This window comes from Panthera onca, chromosome E3, assembly GCF_046562875.1.
Source record: "Panthera onca isolate mPanOnc1 chromosome E3, mPanOnc1 haplotype 2, whole genome shotgun sequence".
NCBI classification, from domain to species: domain Eukaryota; kingdom Metazoa; phylum Chordata; class Mammalia; order Carnivora; family Felidae; genus Panthera; species Panthera onca.
The window spans coordinates 26,922,476-26,936,995 of record NC_138354.1 but is presented as its reverse complement, the minus strand read 5'-3'; the positions used below and the strand labels follow the sequence as shown (position 1 = coordinate 26,936,995).

General features: G+C 41.6%; 1 protein-coding gene across 2 annotated transcripts in view; it reads right to left on the bottom strand.

Moving 5' to 3' along the window:
- TMC7 (transmembrane channel like 7) overlaps positions 1-14,520 on the bottom strand; it is a 56,744-nt gene that overhangs the window by 5,302 nt on the left and 36,922 nt on the right. For both annotated transcript variants that reach the window (XR_013552993.2, XM_078440463.1), the window contains exons 10-14: positions 12,988-13,105; positions 12,460-12,557; positions 10,015-10,201; positions 7,902-8,032; positions 1,445-1,600 (exon numbers count right to left, since the gene is read on the bottom strand). Coding sequence is in view for 1 of the 2 variants with exons in the window: in XM_078440463.1 (XP_078296589.1) it covers positions 1,445-1,600; positions 7,902-8,032; positions 10,015-10,201; positions 12,460-12,557; positions 12,988-13,105 (690 nt within the window). In the remaining variant the exon portion in view is untranslated. The remainder of the gene's footprint in view (positions 1-1,444; positions 1,601-7,901; positions 8,033-10,014; positions 10,202-12,459; positions 12,558-12,987; positions 13,106-14,520) is intronic.

The window sequence follows — 14,520 nt, the reverse complement described above, 5'->3', positions numbered from 1 at the left end:
CTGTAAGACTGTGATTAGAACAATGGCCACCACACAGTAAGCCCTCAATGTACATTTGTGATTAGAATTACTTTAACACGCAAAATCAATCACTATGCAGCAATGACTCTTGTCACCCTGACATATAACACCTGTCATTTACTGAGCCTTTACTAAGGGCCAGGTCCTCTGCTGGCATTTTACATTTAAAAATGCATTTTAGGGGTGCCTGGGGGGCTCAGTTGGTTAAGCGTCTGACTACAGCTCAGGTCATGATCTTGTGGTCACGAGTTTGATCCCCACGTAGGGCTCTGTGCTGACAGCTCAGAGCCTGGAGCCTGCTTCAGATTCTGTGTCTCCCTCTCTCTCTCTGCCCCTCCTCCACACATGCTCTCTCTCACTCTCTCGCTCTCTGTCTCTCAAAAATAAATAAACATTAAAAAAATTGGGGCGGCTGGGTGGCGCAGTCGGTTAAGCGTCTGACTTCAGCCAGGTCACGATCTCGCGGTCCGTGAGTTCGAGCCCCGCGTCAGGCTCTGGGCTGATGGCTCGGAGCCTGGAGCCTGTTTCCGATTCTGTGTCTCCCTCTCTCTCTGCCCCTCCCCCGTTCATGCTCTGTCTCTCTCTGTCCCAAAAATAAATAAAAAACGTTGAAAAAAAAAATTAAAAAAAAAAAAAAACATTAAAAAAATTTAAAAAAATTAAAAAAAATAAAATAAAAATGCATTTTACATTAAAAAATTTTTTTAATGTTTATTTTTGAGAGAGAGAGAGAGATAGAGATAGAGAGAGAGAGGGAGGGAGGGAGGGAGGGAGGGAGGGAGGAAGGGGCAGAGAGTGGGAGATACAGAATCCGCAGCAGGCTCCGGGCTCTGAGCTGTCAGCACAGAGCCCGATGACACGGGCCTCAAACTCACGAACTGTGAGATCACAACCTGAGCTGAAGTCAGACACTTAACCGACTGAGCCACCCAGGCGCACCAGCATTTTACATCATTAACCACATTTCCTTCATGTCACAACCCTATAAGGTATGTGCCATTCTTATCCCCATTTTCCAGGTGAGGAAATGGAGGCGCAGAAAGGACACAGACTACTTAGAAGCAGTAGAGCCAGGGTTCAAGTGCATGTGTCTAACCTGGTGCTCTTCTCTCTGCCCAGTAATGATTTACTTTACCAAAGAGCCAGTGATTTTGTGAATAATCAGTAATATTAATCGACAAAGTTCACTGGATTTATGTCAGGCATTGGGCTCAGGGCTTCACCAGCAGGATCTTAATGAACCCGCTCAACGACCCTCTTTAAGAATCACTATTATTATGCCCATTTTAGAGATGGGAAAGTGAGGCTCACAGAGGTTTAGTGACTTATCAAGCGTAACAGGTGGGCTTCCATTTCCCAGTGGAGAGGAGTCCACATGTCTCAATGGAGAATCCTCGCAAGGGTCTAAGCGGTTCTTACTCACCAGATGATCATGAAGAAAGGCACTGCAAAGGCTTCCGAGGTGACGCCATGGACCAGGGACTGCAGTGAGCTGGGAAAGGTGCTCACTGTCTTGGGGACCACCTCCCAGGTGGTGTTGAAGTTGGTGAACGGCCCACAGGCTTTTGAGGAAGGGACGCTGCCGGGACACAGACCAAGGGGCTCAGGGTGAGGCATGCGGCACAGGCTGAGTGTCACTCCTCCACCCGGCCGCAGGCTTTGTCATCCAGCGACCTGTGAGGAACAGCCCAATCTTATGGGCCTTCTGGAATATTCTGGACAAAAATGCTGACCCTGAAATTCCATCTAATCTGTAGACTGACTTCCAGTGTACAGGAAATGTAGCACAGAAGAGCAAGTTAAATGACACTGTAAGACAGCAATCAAATAGATCCAGAAGGTGGTAGTGATTTTGTGCACCAATCTCTCAGTTTGGAGGGGAGGAAACAGTTGTGGACTCTTCAAAGAATTAAAGATTAAAGGAAAGTAAGGAGACATGGCAATGAAAGCAATGGGTAAAACTCGAAAGATCCTCATGTTATTTTATTTAAAAAAATTTTTTTTAACTTTATTTTAGAGAGTGTATGAGTTGGGGAGAGGAGCAGAGGGGGAGAGAGAGAGAGAGAGAAAGAGAGAGAGAATTCCAAGCAAGCTCCATGCTCAGTGTGGAGCCCCACATGGAGCTTGATCTCATGACCTGAGCTGAAATCAAGAGTTGGACATGCAACCAACTGAGCCACCCAGGCGCCCCGGATAGATAGATCCTCATTTTTAAAAAAGGCTATAGAGGCACGTGGGTGGCTTAGTCGGTTGGGCGTCTGACCTCGGCTCAGGTCGTGATCTTACAGTTCGTGGGTTCAAGTCCCACATCAGGCTCTGTGCTGACAGCTCAGAGCCTGGAGCCTGCTTAGGATTCTGTGTCTCCCTCTCTCTCTGCCCCTCCCCCACTCATGCTTGCTCTCTCTCTGTCTCTCTCAAAAATAAATACAAAAAAATTTTAAATATAAAAATAAGGCTCTAAAAGACTATTGGGGACAATTAGAGAAATTTGAAAATGGCAAGAATAAGACAGTATTCATTTTCTGAGATGTGATATTATTGCAGATGCATGAGGAGGAGAATATACCCTTATTTTTAGGAGCTGCACAATCAAGTATTTAGCTCATATCTTCTGTGCACCCCCAGATCTCAAAATGGGGGTGGCTGAGGTTATTATTTACATATGTCATGGTGCCTATAACAATTTCAAATAGGTTACCACACCCACAAAAAGCATATGCATAGAGAGAGATAAAACAAATGTAGCAAAATGTTAACAACTGGGACATCCAGTTGATGGGTATGTGAACCTCCATTACTGCTATTTTTTTTAACTTTTCTACACATTTGAAATTTTTCAAAACAAAAACCTAAATAAAAACTAAATAAAATTCAATGCAAAAAATCTGTAATTAAGGCCTAAAAGAATTAAGTTCTGTGTATGAGCTTTTCCACTGTAGCCCTATTTTTATGGATAAAAAAAACATTCTTGGAAGCAACCTAACTATTGTTTAAGGCAATGGATGAACAATTTATGATCCATTCATAAAAAAGAACACTAGGGGCGCCTGGGTGGCTCAGTCGGTTGAGCCACTGACTTCAGCTCAGGTCATGATCTCACAGTTTGTGAGTTCGAGCCCCGTGTCGGGCTCTGTGCTAACAGCTCAGAGCCTGGAGCCTGCTTCGGATTCTGCGTCTCTCTCTCTCTCTCTGCCCCTCCCCCACTCACACTCTGTCTCTTTCTGTCTCAGAAATAAATAAACATAAAAAATTTAAAAAAAAATAAAAAATAAAAAAATAAAAGAGAACACTAAAAAAAACCACTGAAAGAGACATTGAGATGTAAAATGACTGGCTCCCATACAGAAAATAGTTGGGAAACAGGATTGGAAAATTAATTTTTTCCATCATATATTCTTATGTTATTTAAATTCTGTGGGATGTAAACTATTTATTACATATTTTGTAGAACTTTATATTTTATATATTTTATATTATATATTATATATATTTATTTATTATATTAAAAAATCAAAGTTAAAAAACATTTTAAAGGAATGAGAGAGTTCTGTATGTGCTGGCATGGAAAAGGGCACATCATAAAATTAAGCTAAAAAAATAAGCCACCATCCACTCACCGCTGTTGTCTAACATAGTGTCGGAAGTTCTAGCATCAGCAATCAGACAACAAAAGGAAATCAAAGGCATCAAAATTGACAAAGATGAAGTCAAGCTTTCACTTTTTGCAGATGACATGATATTATACATGGAAAACCCAACAGACTCCACCAAAAGTCTGCTAGAACTGAGACATGAATTCAGCAAAGTCACAGGATACAAAATCAATGTACAGAAATCAGTTGCATTCTTATACACTAATAATGAAGCAACAGGAAGACAAATAACACATTTGTCTTCAAATTTGTCTTCAAAAAAGACCCATTCACAATTGCACCAAGAATCATAAAATACCTAGGAATAAACCTAACCAAAGATGTAAAAGATATGTATGCTGAAGACTATAGAAAGCTTATGAAGGAAATTGAAGAAGATATAAAGAAATAGAAAAACATTCCGTGCTCATGGATTGGAAGAATAAATATTGTTAAAATGTCAATACTACCCAAAGCTATCTACACATTCAATGCAAGCTATCTACACATTCAATGCAATCCCAATCAAAATTGCACCAGAATTCTTCTTGAAGCTAGAACAAGCAATCCTAAAATTTGTACGGAACCACAAAAGACCCCGAATAGCCAAAGTAATTTTGAAGAAGAAGACCAAAGTGGGAGGCATCACAATCCCAGACTTTAGCTTCTACTATAAAGCTGTAATCATCAAAACAGCATGGTATTGGCACAAAAACAGACACATAGACCAATGGAATAGAATAGAAACCCCAGAATTAGACCCACAAAAGTATGGCCAACTAACCTTTGACAAAGCAGGAAAGGATATCCAAAGGAAAAAAGACAGTCTCTTTAACAAATGGTGCTGGGAAAACTGGACAGCAACATACAGAAGATTGAAACTAGACCACCTCCTTACACCATTCACAAAAATAAACTCAAAATAGATAAAGGGCCTGAATGTGAGACAGGAAACCATCAAAACCCTAGAGGAGAAAGCAGGGAAAAACCTCTCTGACCTCAGCTGCAGCAATTTCTTACTTGACACATCCCCAAAGGCAAGGGAATTAAAAAGCAAAAATGAACTACTGGGACCTCATGAAGATAAAAATCTTCTTCACTGCAAAGGAAACAACCAACAAAACTAAAAGGCAACCGACGGAATGGGAAAATATATTTGCAATGACATATCAAACAAAGGGCTAGTATCCAAAATCTATAAAGAACTCACCAAACTCCACACCCGAAAAACAAATAATCCAGTGAAGAAATGGGCAGAAAACATAAATAGACACTTCCCTAAAGAAGACATCCAGATGGCCAACAGGCACATGAAAAGATGCTCAACGTCGCTCCTCATCAGGGAAATACAAATCAAAACCACACTCAGATATCACCTCACGCCAGTCATAGTGGCTAAAATGAACAAATCAGGAGACTATAGATGCTGGCGGGGATGTGGAGAAACGGGAATCCTCTTGCACTGTTGGCGGGAATGCAAACTGGTGCCGCCACTCTGGAAAACAGTGTGGAGGTTCCTCAAAAAATTAAAAATAGACCTACCCTATGACCCAGCAGTAGCACTGCTAGGGATTTACCCAAGGGATACAGGAGTACGGATGCATAGGGGCACTTGTACCCCAATGTTTATAGCAGCACTTTCAACAATAGCCAAATGATGGAAAGAGCCTAAATGTCCATCAATTGATGAATGGATAAAGAAATTGTGGTTTATATACACAATGGAATACTATGTGGCAATGAGAAAGAATAAAATATGGTCTTTTGTAGCAATGTGGATGGAATTGGAGAGTGTTATGCTAAGTGAAATAAGTCATACAGAGAAAGACAGATACCATATGTTTTCACTCTTATGTTGATCCTGAGAAACTTAACGGAAGACCATGGGGGAGGGGAAGAAAAAAAAAAAAAAGAGGTTAGAGAGGGAGGGAGCCAAACCATAAGAGACTCTTAAAAACTGAGAACAAACTGAGGGTTGATGGGAGGTGGGAGGGAGGGGAGGATGGGCTGTGGGTATTGAGGAGGGTACCTGTTGGGATGAGCACCGGGTGTTGTATGGAAACCAATTTGACAATAAATTTCATATTAAAAAAAATAAATAGGGGCGCCTGGGTGGCACAGTCGGTTAAGCGTCCGACTTCAGCCAGGTCACCATCTCGCAGTCCGTGAGTTCGAGCCCCGCGTCAGGCTCTGGGCTGATGGCTCGGAGCCTGGAGGCTGTTTCTGATTCTGTGTCTCCCTCTCTCTCTGCCCCTCCCCCGTTCATGCTCTGTCTCTCTCTGTCCCAAAAATAAATAAAAAACGTTGAAAAAAAAAATGTTTAAAAAAATAAATAAATAAAATAAAAAAGGAAAAAATAAATAAATAAAAATAAATAGTGTGCATATGACTTTCTGGAAGTAATAAATATATTAATATTTATTAATACATTAAACAATTAAATTTTAACATTTTAATACTTTTAAATTAATTTAATTAATTTTAAAATTTAAAATCATTAAAAAACTTTAATGATTTTAAATTAAAAATATTTTGTTAAATTTTTTTTAACATTTATTTATTTTTGAGAGACAGCGTGTGAGCAGGGGAGGGGCAGAGAGAGAGGGAGACACAGAATCCGAACGAAGCAGGCTCCAGGCTCTGAGCTGTCACCACAGAGCCCGATGCAGGGCTGGAACCCACGAACCGTGAGATCATGACCCGACCTGAAGTTGGATGTTCAACCAACTGAGCCACCCAGGCGCCCCTAAATTAAAAATATTTTTTAAAATAAAGGGTGTTCATATGAATTTTGGGTTGTAATAAATATATTTATTAATATATTAAATAATTAAAACTTAATATTTTAATAATTAAACTAATTAATTTTTAATGTTAATGATTTTAAATTAAAAATATTTTAAAAATAAATAGTGTTCATATGAATTTCTGTAAGTAATATATTTATATTAATATACTGAATAATTAATATATTAAATATTAATATTAAAATATTTGTAGTGGTTACCTTGGTGGAGTGCAACTAAGGGAGGATAATGGGAAATTTATTTCTCTTTCATTTACACCCTTGTGTACAGTTTTTTTATACATAACATCTATTACTATAATAAAAAAACAATAAAGATATACAGTCAAATTGGTTAAAAAATAAAATCTGAGAGACAGAAAAGTTCAAGGATTTTAACTGAAAGATGAAGAAATGGAATTCCATGAGGATATAAGTCAGAGAGACTGGTAAACTATAGCCCTAGTGTCAAATGTGGCCCACCATCTGTTTTTTATAAGTAAAGTTTTGTTGGAATAAGTCATGCCCATTAGTTTGTATACTGTCTACAGCTGTTTTCGTGATGCCACAGGAGGGTTGAACAGTTGCTACCAACACCATATGGCCACAAAGCCTAAATATTTAGGATTCCTCTTTACAGAAAATGTTTGTTGGCCTTTGGTATAAATGGTTATACTCTTAAGGAGTAGGGTCACTGGGGTCTGAACACTCAACTTCTGATCCCTAGTCTTAAGCATTTCTGCTCCTACCAAATTCTACACTAGACTCAACATTCCTTGTGCCACGTCTGAATCGTCTCCATACTCCTAGCACCGAGCCCAGTGCCTGTCACAATGAAGATACTCCAAATTCTTCTATAATGAAGATGTATTATTTTTGTAATCAGAAACAAAGAAATAATCCAAAAGGATACCAGCAGAGAGGTCCTAGGAAAAGGGAGTGGGGGAGGGCAGACCCAACCAGTACTCTAAAACACTGGCAACACAGCCAGCCAAAGTTCTGGAAGTGGACCAAGACATTCCAGCATCCAGAGAGAGATTCCAAAACAACGATGGGCCTGGCTAAACCAGGAGTGACTTACTGACTTCTGCAGGTGGAACGCCATGAATTTGGAAAACCAATAAAGAACACAATGGACCCTTTGATATAAAAGAGGAACATGTCTGGGGCGCCTGGGTGGCGCAGTCGGTTAAGCGTCCGACTTCAGCCAGGTCACGATCTCGCGGTCCGTGAGTTCGAGCCCCGCATCAGGCTCTGGGCTGATGGCTCAGAGCCTGGAGCCTGATTCCGATTCTGTGTCTCCCTCTCTCTCTGCCCCTCCCCCGTTCATGCTCTGTCTCTCTCTGTCCCAAAAATAAATAAAAAACGTTGAAAAAAAAATTTTTTTTAAATAAAAAAAAAAAAAAAAAAGAGGAACATGTCAAGAAGCAAGGAAATGTTCTCGAAAACAAAATCATATTTACCGTGCCATGCTGATCGTCAGAGGTATTATTGCCAAACACAGCCCTATCAGCAACACCAACAGGAAGAAGAAATTAGAATTGGATGCTCTGAACTGCCTTGGGGAGGGCCGGCAGGTGTAAAGAAGACTTATCTAAGGGGAGAGAAAGAAAGAGAAAAAAGTAAGAGCATAGCTTCCTTGAAGGTAAATGAGCACATTCATGCATCCCAGGGGAATGTAAACTGATGCCACTTTTCTAGAGGGTAGTCAGCAATACAGATGAAAATGAAACATGTTTAATCCAGACCCCAACGCTGGGAAATTCATCTTGATGAGAAAATAGAATAAATGGGCCAAAGTTCACGTATATGGATGTTTACTGCTATAGTTACTGATATCAGGGAGTAACTGGAAGCAATGAAAGAGCTATCGACAGGGGTCACTTAAAGGTTAAAGTGCATCCACACAATGGAATACCCTGAGCCAGTAGAAAGGATATGGGCTTTGCGTCCTGCCCTGACAGTACTATGAAATGAAAGGGCAGATTTCAGAACTCTGTGCTGTATGATCTCATTTAAGTTTTTAAAAAACTTTACAGGACTTTAAATATGTGTTAAATGGATCCATGAGAACATACAATTCATTACATGAATTTTTTATAAGCATTTATTTCTCCTGTATATTAAAAACAAATATCTCCATCAGGGCCAAAAAGACTTGTGGAAATATCAAGTGGAAAGGGGGTGAAAGGTATAGCAATAGGCATAAGATTTCCCCTTAATATTTTTAAAAAATACATTACTAGGAGGGAGCAGCAAGCCGTTCTGACTTCAGCAGAAGCCAGAAAATCTTCTGAGCCAGACGGCAAAGAGTACTAGGGACCCCCGGTGTCCTGTTTGGGGGTGGCTAGCTGGTCAGGCCTGTATCAGCCATGCGCCCCTGACCTATTCCGTTACTCCCACATATCTTTACTGGGCTACACACCGGGAAAGCACTGGGTAACCAATACTTTCTGGAAAGGGAACAAGTTCCTATATGTTTTCTCACATCCACCTCTCCTTCGGTTACTTCAACCAATTGAAGTTTCCAAATGAAAGCATCAGAACATTCTTCAAAGGCCAAAACATCTGGGTAGGCTCAATTCAAGGCTCTGCTTACCTAAGGATTAAATAGCTTAGGTCTTGAGTGAAGTAAACCTGGAGTCACTTATAAGCTATGTGACCTCGGACCAGTTACTTAACCTCTCTGAACTTCAGCTTCCTGATTTATAAAATATGATTAACGTCAGTACCTACTTCAAAAGATGTGTATAAGCATTATATGATAGCCTATGGAAAGTGTTCAGCAGGGCAGGGGAGTACCTGGTATTCTTATCATTATGATTACTGTAATTATGAATATTAATATTATAATTATTATTTCCATTTCTGAATCCTCAGGGCTTGGCATAATAGGTAATTAATAAGTGTGGGGCTTATTAGTAGATGGCACCTCTGGAAGAAGGGATGAAAGTTACTGTATACATATCTGCATTGTTTAAATGTTTAATATTGAGCATCTATTGCTTCTATAATAATAATAATAATAATAATAATAATAATAATAATAATAACAATAATAAAAGAAGCTCAGTAATGAAGCCCAGATCAGTCAGTCATCTGCAGGGCCACTCTACCCATTCAGCACTTAGTTCAGACACAATACTTACTTCCCGTGAGCCCATCAAGGAGCTACACAAATAACTGACACCTGAAAATAAATACAATGCCTCCAACATCCAAACAGAAAATGACAAAACTTTAATAAATGCTTTGTTAAACATCACCAGATGTGCCACTACCAACTGATGGATCAATTACAACTCAACTTTTAGATGGTTACCTACAAAAACAACATTTAAATCACAGGAGCAAAAAAAAAAAAAAAAAAAAAAATCTTAAGACTCTCAAAATTATAAAAATGTGGAAATCCATTCAAAGTCTTTTTTTTCCAGAATAAAAATATGTATCAAATTAGGAATGTAGTTTTAATACATCTGATGGGACGTGGATAGGTTCCAGTCACACGACTGCCGAATGCCTTGCAAGGTCAAGAATGGTCCAGAATATCAGCCCCCTGCCCAACCTTCTCCTTACCTCTTTCACATAAAAGATGATAATGAGTTTCAAGGTTGCAATTGCAGGGAGAAGAGGGGAGAAAAAGGCTCCAATCCAGCAAATGGTTTGCCCATAAACAATCCCCAGAACATTATCAGGAATGGCAAATTCCTGCTGTCCCCAGCACTGAACCAGTTTCCAAGAAGAACAGTAGGTCACCAGGAGCCTGGAAACAACAGGACAATTTCTCACCTGGATTGCCAGTACCTGCCAAGGCCACAGAACCACGTCCTCCAAATCACGGCTATTTCCACATACATTTCTCATGGAAACTGGTTAGTCATATGTTTAGATGCAGAAGACCGTGAACTCTGGAATCATTGAGACCAGAGTCTGAATCTCAGATCTACAGTTTACCAGCCAGATAAGGTTAGATGAGGTTCATTTCCTCATATGGAATGTAGGGGAATTATAACACAACCTACCGCACCAGGTTGTGGTGACCATTAACGGCAGTCTCTGTGTTCTGGCTTGCCACTCGGCTCAAAAAGTAATGTGCATTCACACAGAAAATGGCTTATGAGAATCCTACCACTTAGCATAACCGCTTCCTGGAATCCTAGAATCTTCTCACGGAAACCCCAGAAGCAGGGGCCTGTGACTAACACACATAGTTGTTCACTGTGGATTGCCACGTGTTAGCAAAAATACTGGAAACAGGGGCGCCTGTGTGGCTCAGTCAGTTAAGTACTGACTTCGGCTCAGGTCACAATCTCATGATTCGTGAGTTCGAGCCCTGCATCAGGCTCTGTGCTGACAGCTCAGAGCCTGGAGCCTGTTTCGGATTCTGTGTCTTCCTCTCTCTCTCTCTGCTCCTCCCCTGCTCATGTTCTCTCTCCCTCTCTCTTTCTCTCTCTCTCAAAAATGCAACAAACATTAAAAAAAAATTTTTTTAAATACTAGAAACAACCTAAATGACCATCAGTAGGGGCTACATTGACAAACTATATGCCACAGACACAGTGGAACATTATACAGTCCTTAAAATGAACAAGGAAAATCCATGTGTCCTGACTGGAAAGTTATTCATGATATTTTGTGTGTGCAAGGGAGGAAAACAAGTAAGCTGCAGACCAATGCAGATGTACCGTGATCCCATTTAAAGGCGGAAAAAGAACACTTCTAGCAAGACTGTGTGTTTACTTATACATGTAGTTATGTAAATGTGTCTTTGTTTTTATTTATTTTTTTGAGAGAGGGAGAGGGAGCGGGAATGCACATGTATGGGTAGGGGAGAGGGGGAGAGGGAGAGAGAGAATCCCAAGCAGGCTTCATGCTGTTAGCATGGAGCTGGACACAGGGCTCGATCTCATGAACCATGAGATCATGACCTGAGCCAAAATCGAGAGTTAGATGCTTAACTGACTGAGCCACCCAGATGCCCCAGGACTGCTGGATCTACCCCAATGGCCACATCTGAGAAATAAGGTAGGACTGGGGAGTTAAGGGGACGGTAACAAAAGAGAAGTCTCACTATTCTCTGGACTTCTGTATTTATTTAAATACTAAATATTTAACATTTTTAAATAAGCACACATTCATGTCATATTTGTGTAGGTTTTTAAAAGGACACTTTCTTTTTTAAAGTTGGTTTTGAAGGGCTTACTGGACTTCTGACATGCCTGAATAATTTGTACACCTGGGTAAAAAAAGTGGTTAAGTAAACAGTTTCACTTAAGGCTCAAGGAGATGCCAGTAATAATATGATGACAAAATAATGGTGACCATGTAGGGCACCTGGGTGGTTCAGTCCGTTGAGCGTCCACCTTCAGCTCAGGTCATGATCTCAAGGCTCATGAGTTCAAGTCTCACATCGGGCTCTGTGCTGACAGCTCAGAGCCTGGAGCCTGCTTTGGATTCTGTGTCTCCCTCTCTCTCTGCCCCTCCCCTGCTCATGCTCTATTTCTCTCTCTCAAATAAACATTAAGAAAAAATTTTTTTTAATTTTTTTAAATAATGGCGATCATGTGGTGATAGTATTTTCTTGAGTGCTCAGTACTTATCTCTGCGTTTTCTCATGTGATCTTCACGACAGTGCAGTCAAGTGGCTAATGCTACCATCCCCACTTCGCAGGTGGGAAAAGAGGCACAGAGCTTAAATAATTTGCCCAAGGTCACATGACCAGCAAGTGGCAGTCCTGGGGCATGAACCCAGGTCTCCCCTGACAGTGGCTGTGCTAATGGCCGGAAGCCACCTCCACGGAAGCCTCATGGAAAGCAGCACCATTTCTGTTTATGCTGCCTTTCAAGGAGGCACCTAATGGACCATGAGGTCAATGGCCCAGAGCAAGTTAAAAGTCACCAGATGGTTGTTGGTGATTTCTGTCAGCACTCTGTGAAGCAGCTGTGGTGGGAGCCTCCAGCGAGGACTCGGGAGGGGGCCGGAGGGGTAGGGGAAATAAGAGGGGTTTCCCTCATGCTTACTTTCTAGGAAAATCCACAAAAAGCGTCACGGCCAAGATGATGATGAGGTCGAAGATCATCAGCTTGTACATTTCCTGTCCAACTTGGGTCTCCCAGCACTGGAACCAAAGAGATCAAGAGAAAATGAGGCCCTTGGGGCTCCTGCCTGGCTCGGTTGGTAGGGCATGCACTCTGGATCTCAGGGTTGTGGGTTCAAGCTGCATACTGGGTGGAGTGGTTACTTAAAAGTAAAATCGTAAAGAAAAAAAGAGAGAGAGAATGCCAGGTTCTCAGATTCCTTCCAGAGCCCTTTTCGCCCACAGATCCTGCTACCTCTGGAGGCCACCAGCAGATGCTCCTCTGAGCTCCAGCACAGACTTTGGTTTTCAAGCCTAGAGAAGTGTCTCCTGTGTCAGACTGTGCCATACAGCAGGATAGTGGGCCAATCTGGGATTCAAACCCAGAGGTTTGAGGGCTGTTCTCTTAACCTTGAGCCCGTCACCCCAGGATGACCCACCCTGCAGGACACCCCCATCCCTGCAGCCTCACCGGGTAGAGTTTCTGGTTGTAGCCACAGAGCTCACAGGAGTAGTTATCACAGGATGTAATCTTGGAGCCCAGGGTGAATACCAGCACACAGATGGTGGCCAGGCGCATGAACACACACCTGCAGGGAAAAGAGGGAGGGGAGGGCACAGGACGAGGAGGCCTCAGGGCAGGCCGGCTCCTTGGAACCGAAGCTACAAGTGGAAAAGCTTCAAAGCAAACCTAGAAATATTAGAGAGTTTCTGTTTGGGATTATGAGAACGTTCTGGAAAAGGATAGTAGTGCTGGTAGCAACACTGGGAATGTACTTAATGCCACTGAATTGTACACTTAAAAATATCTAAAATGGGAAATTTCATGCTGTATATGTAATTTGCTACAATTTTTTAAATGGCGGGGGGGGGGGGGGAGATCAAAAAGCTGGGAATTCCTGCATCCATGATGATGCAGCCACACTACAGAACATTACACATTCCTGAAGGGAACTAATTGTGTCTTTTAAGTAGAAGCTTTGAGAGATGTCTGGTATATTGGGGAGTGGAAAAAGCATGTTACAGAGTGTCACTTAGATAGGATCCTATTTCTGGAAGAACACAAAACAGGCAGATGGACAATGGCAACCATGCAGATGAGAGCTGCCTGGGGGAAGCAGGATTCAAGACAGGAGGGCAGGGGCACCTGGGAGGCTCAACTGGTTCAGCGTCCGACTCTTGAATTTGGCTCGGGTCATGATCTCAAGGTTTGTGAGTTCAAGCCCCATATCAAGCTCTGCGCTGACAGTGTGGAGCCTGCTTGGGATTCTCTGTCTCCCTCTCTCTCTGCACCTCTCATGCATTCTTTCTCTCACAAATAAACAAAGACAGGAGGACAGAGTGGGCTAACCTTTTTTAAAGATGCTTTTCTATTGTTTGCTTGTAAAAAAAAATAGAAATATGAAAAAGTTAGGAGGGGGGAGCAAAGCACTCTTCTGGATACATAGCCTGCCACCTGACGTTGTGTCCCTCCTGGCAGAATGTGGGTACCCAGCACCACTGGGGATGGGCCCACCACTAAAAATGGAATCTAATGAAAAGTCAGATTTGACACAGTTTAGAGCAACTGTAGGCAACAGGAGGATACAATATACCACGAAGAAACAATGAACTAAATCCACACTAGGGGATGTTCTACGGGACAAATGCCCAGTGTCCACCCAAATCAATGGCATAGAGAAGGGGAAGGGGAATTCTTAAAAGAATAAAGGGGGCTTAAGAGACGTAACAACCAAACGTAGCATGTGGATCCTGTCTGGATCCTGGTTTGAACAAAACAATCCTAGAAAGCCATTTGCAACTTCATCAGGTAACTGGCTTGATTTTATTAGGTATGATGATAGTATGTTAAGGAAGAAAAAAAAAGGTGAAATAAGATTTGGGCAGAATAATCCAGCAAAAGTTGGGGAGTGGGACAGGTGAAACAAGATTAGCCAAATGTTGGTAATGATTGAAACTAAGTGATGGGCATATGGGGGGTTCATTATACCTTTTGTTCTGTAAA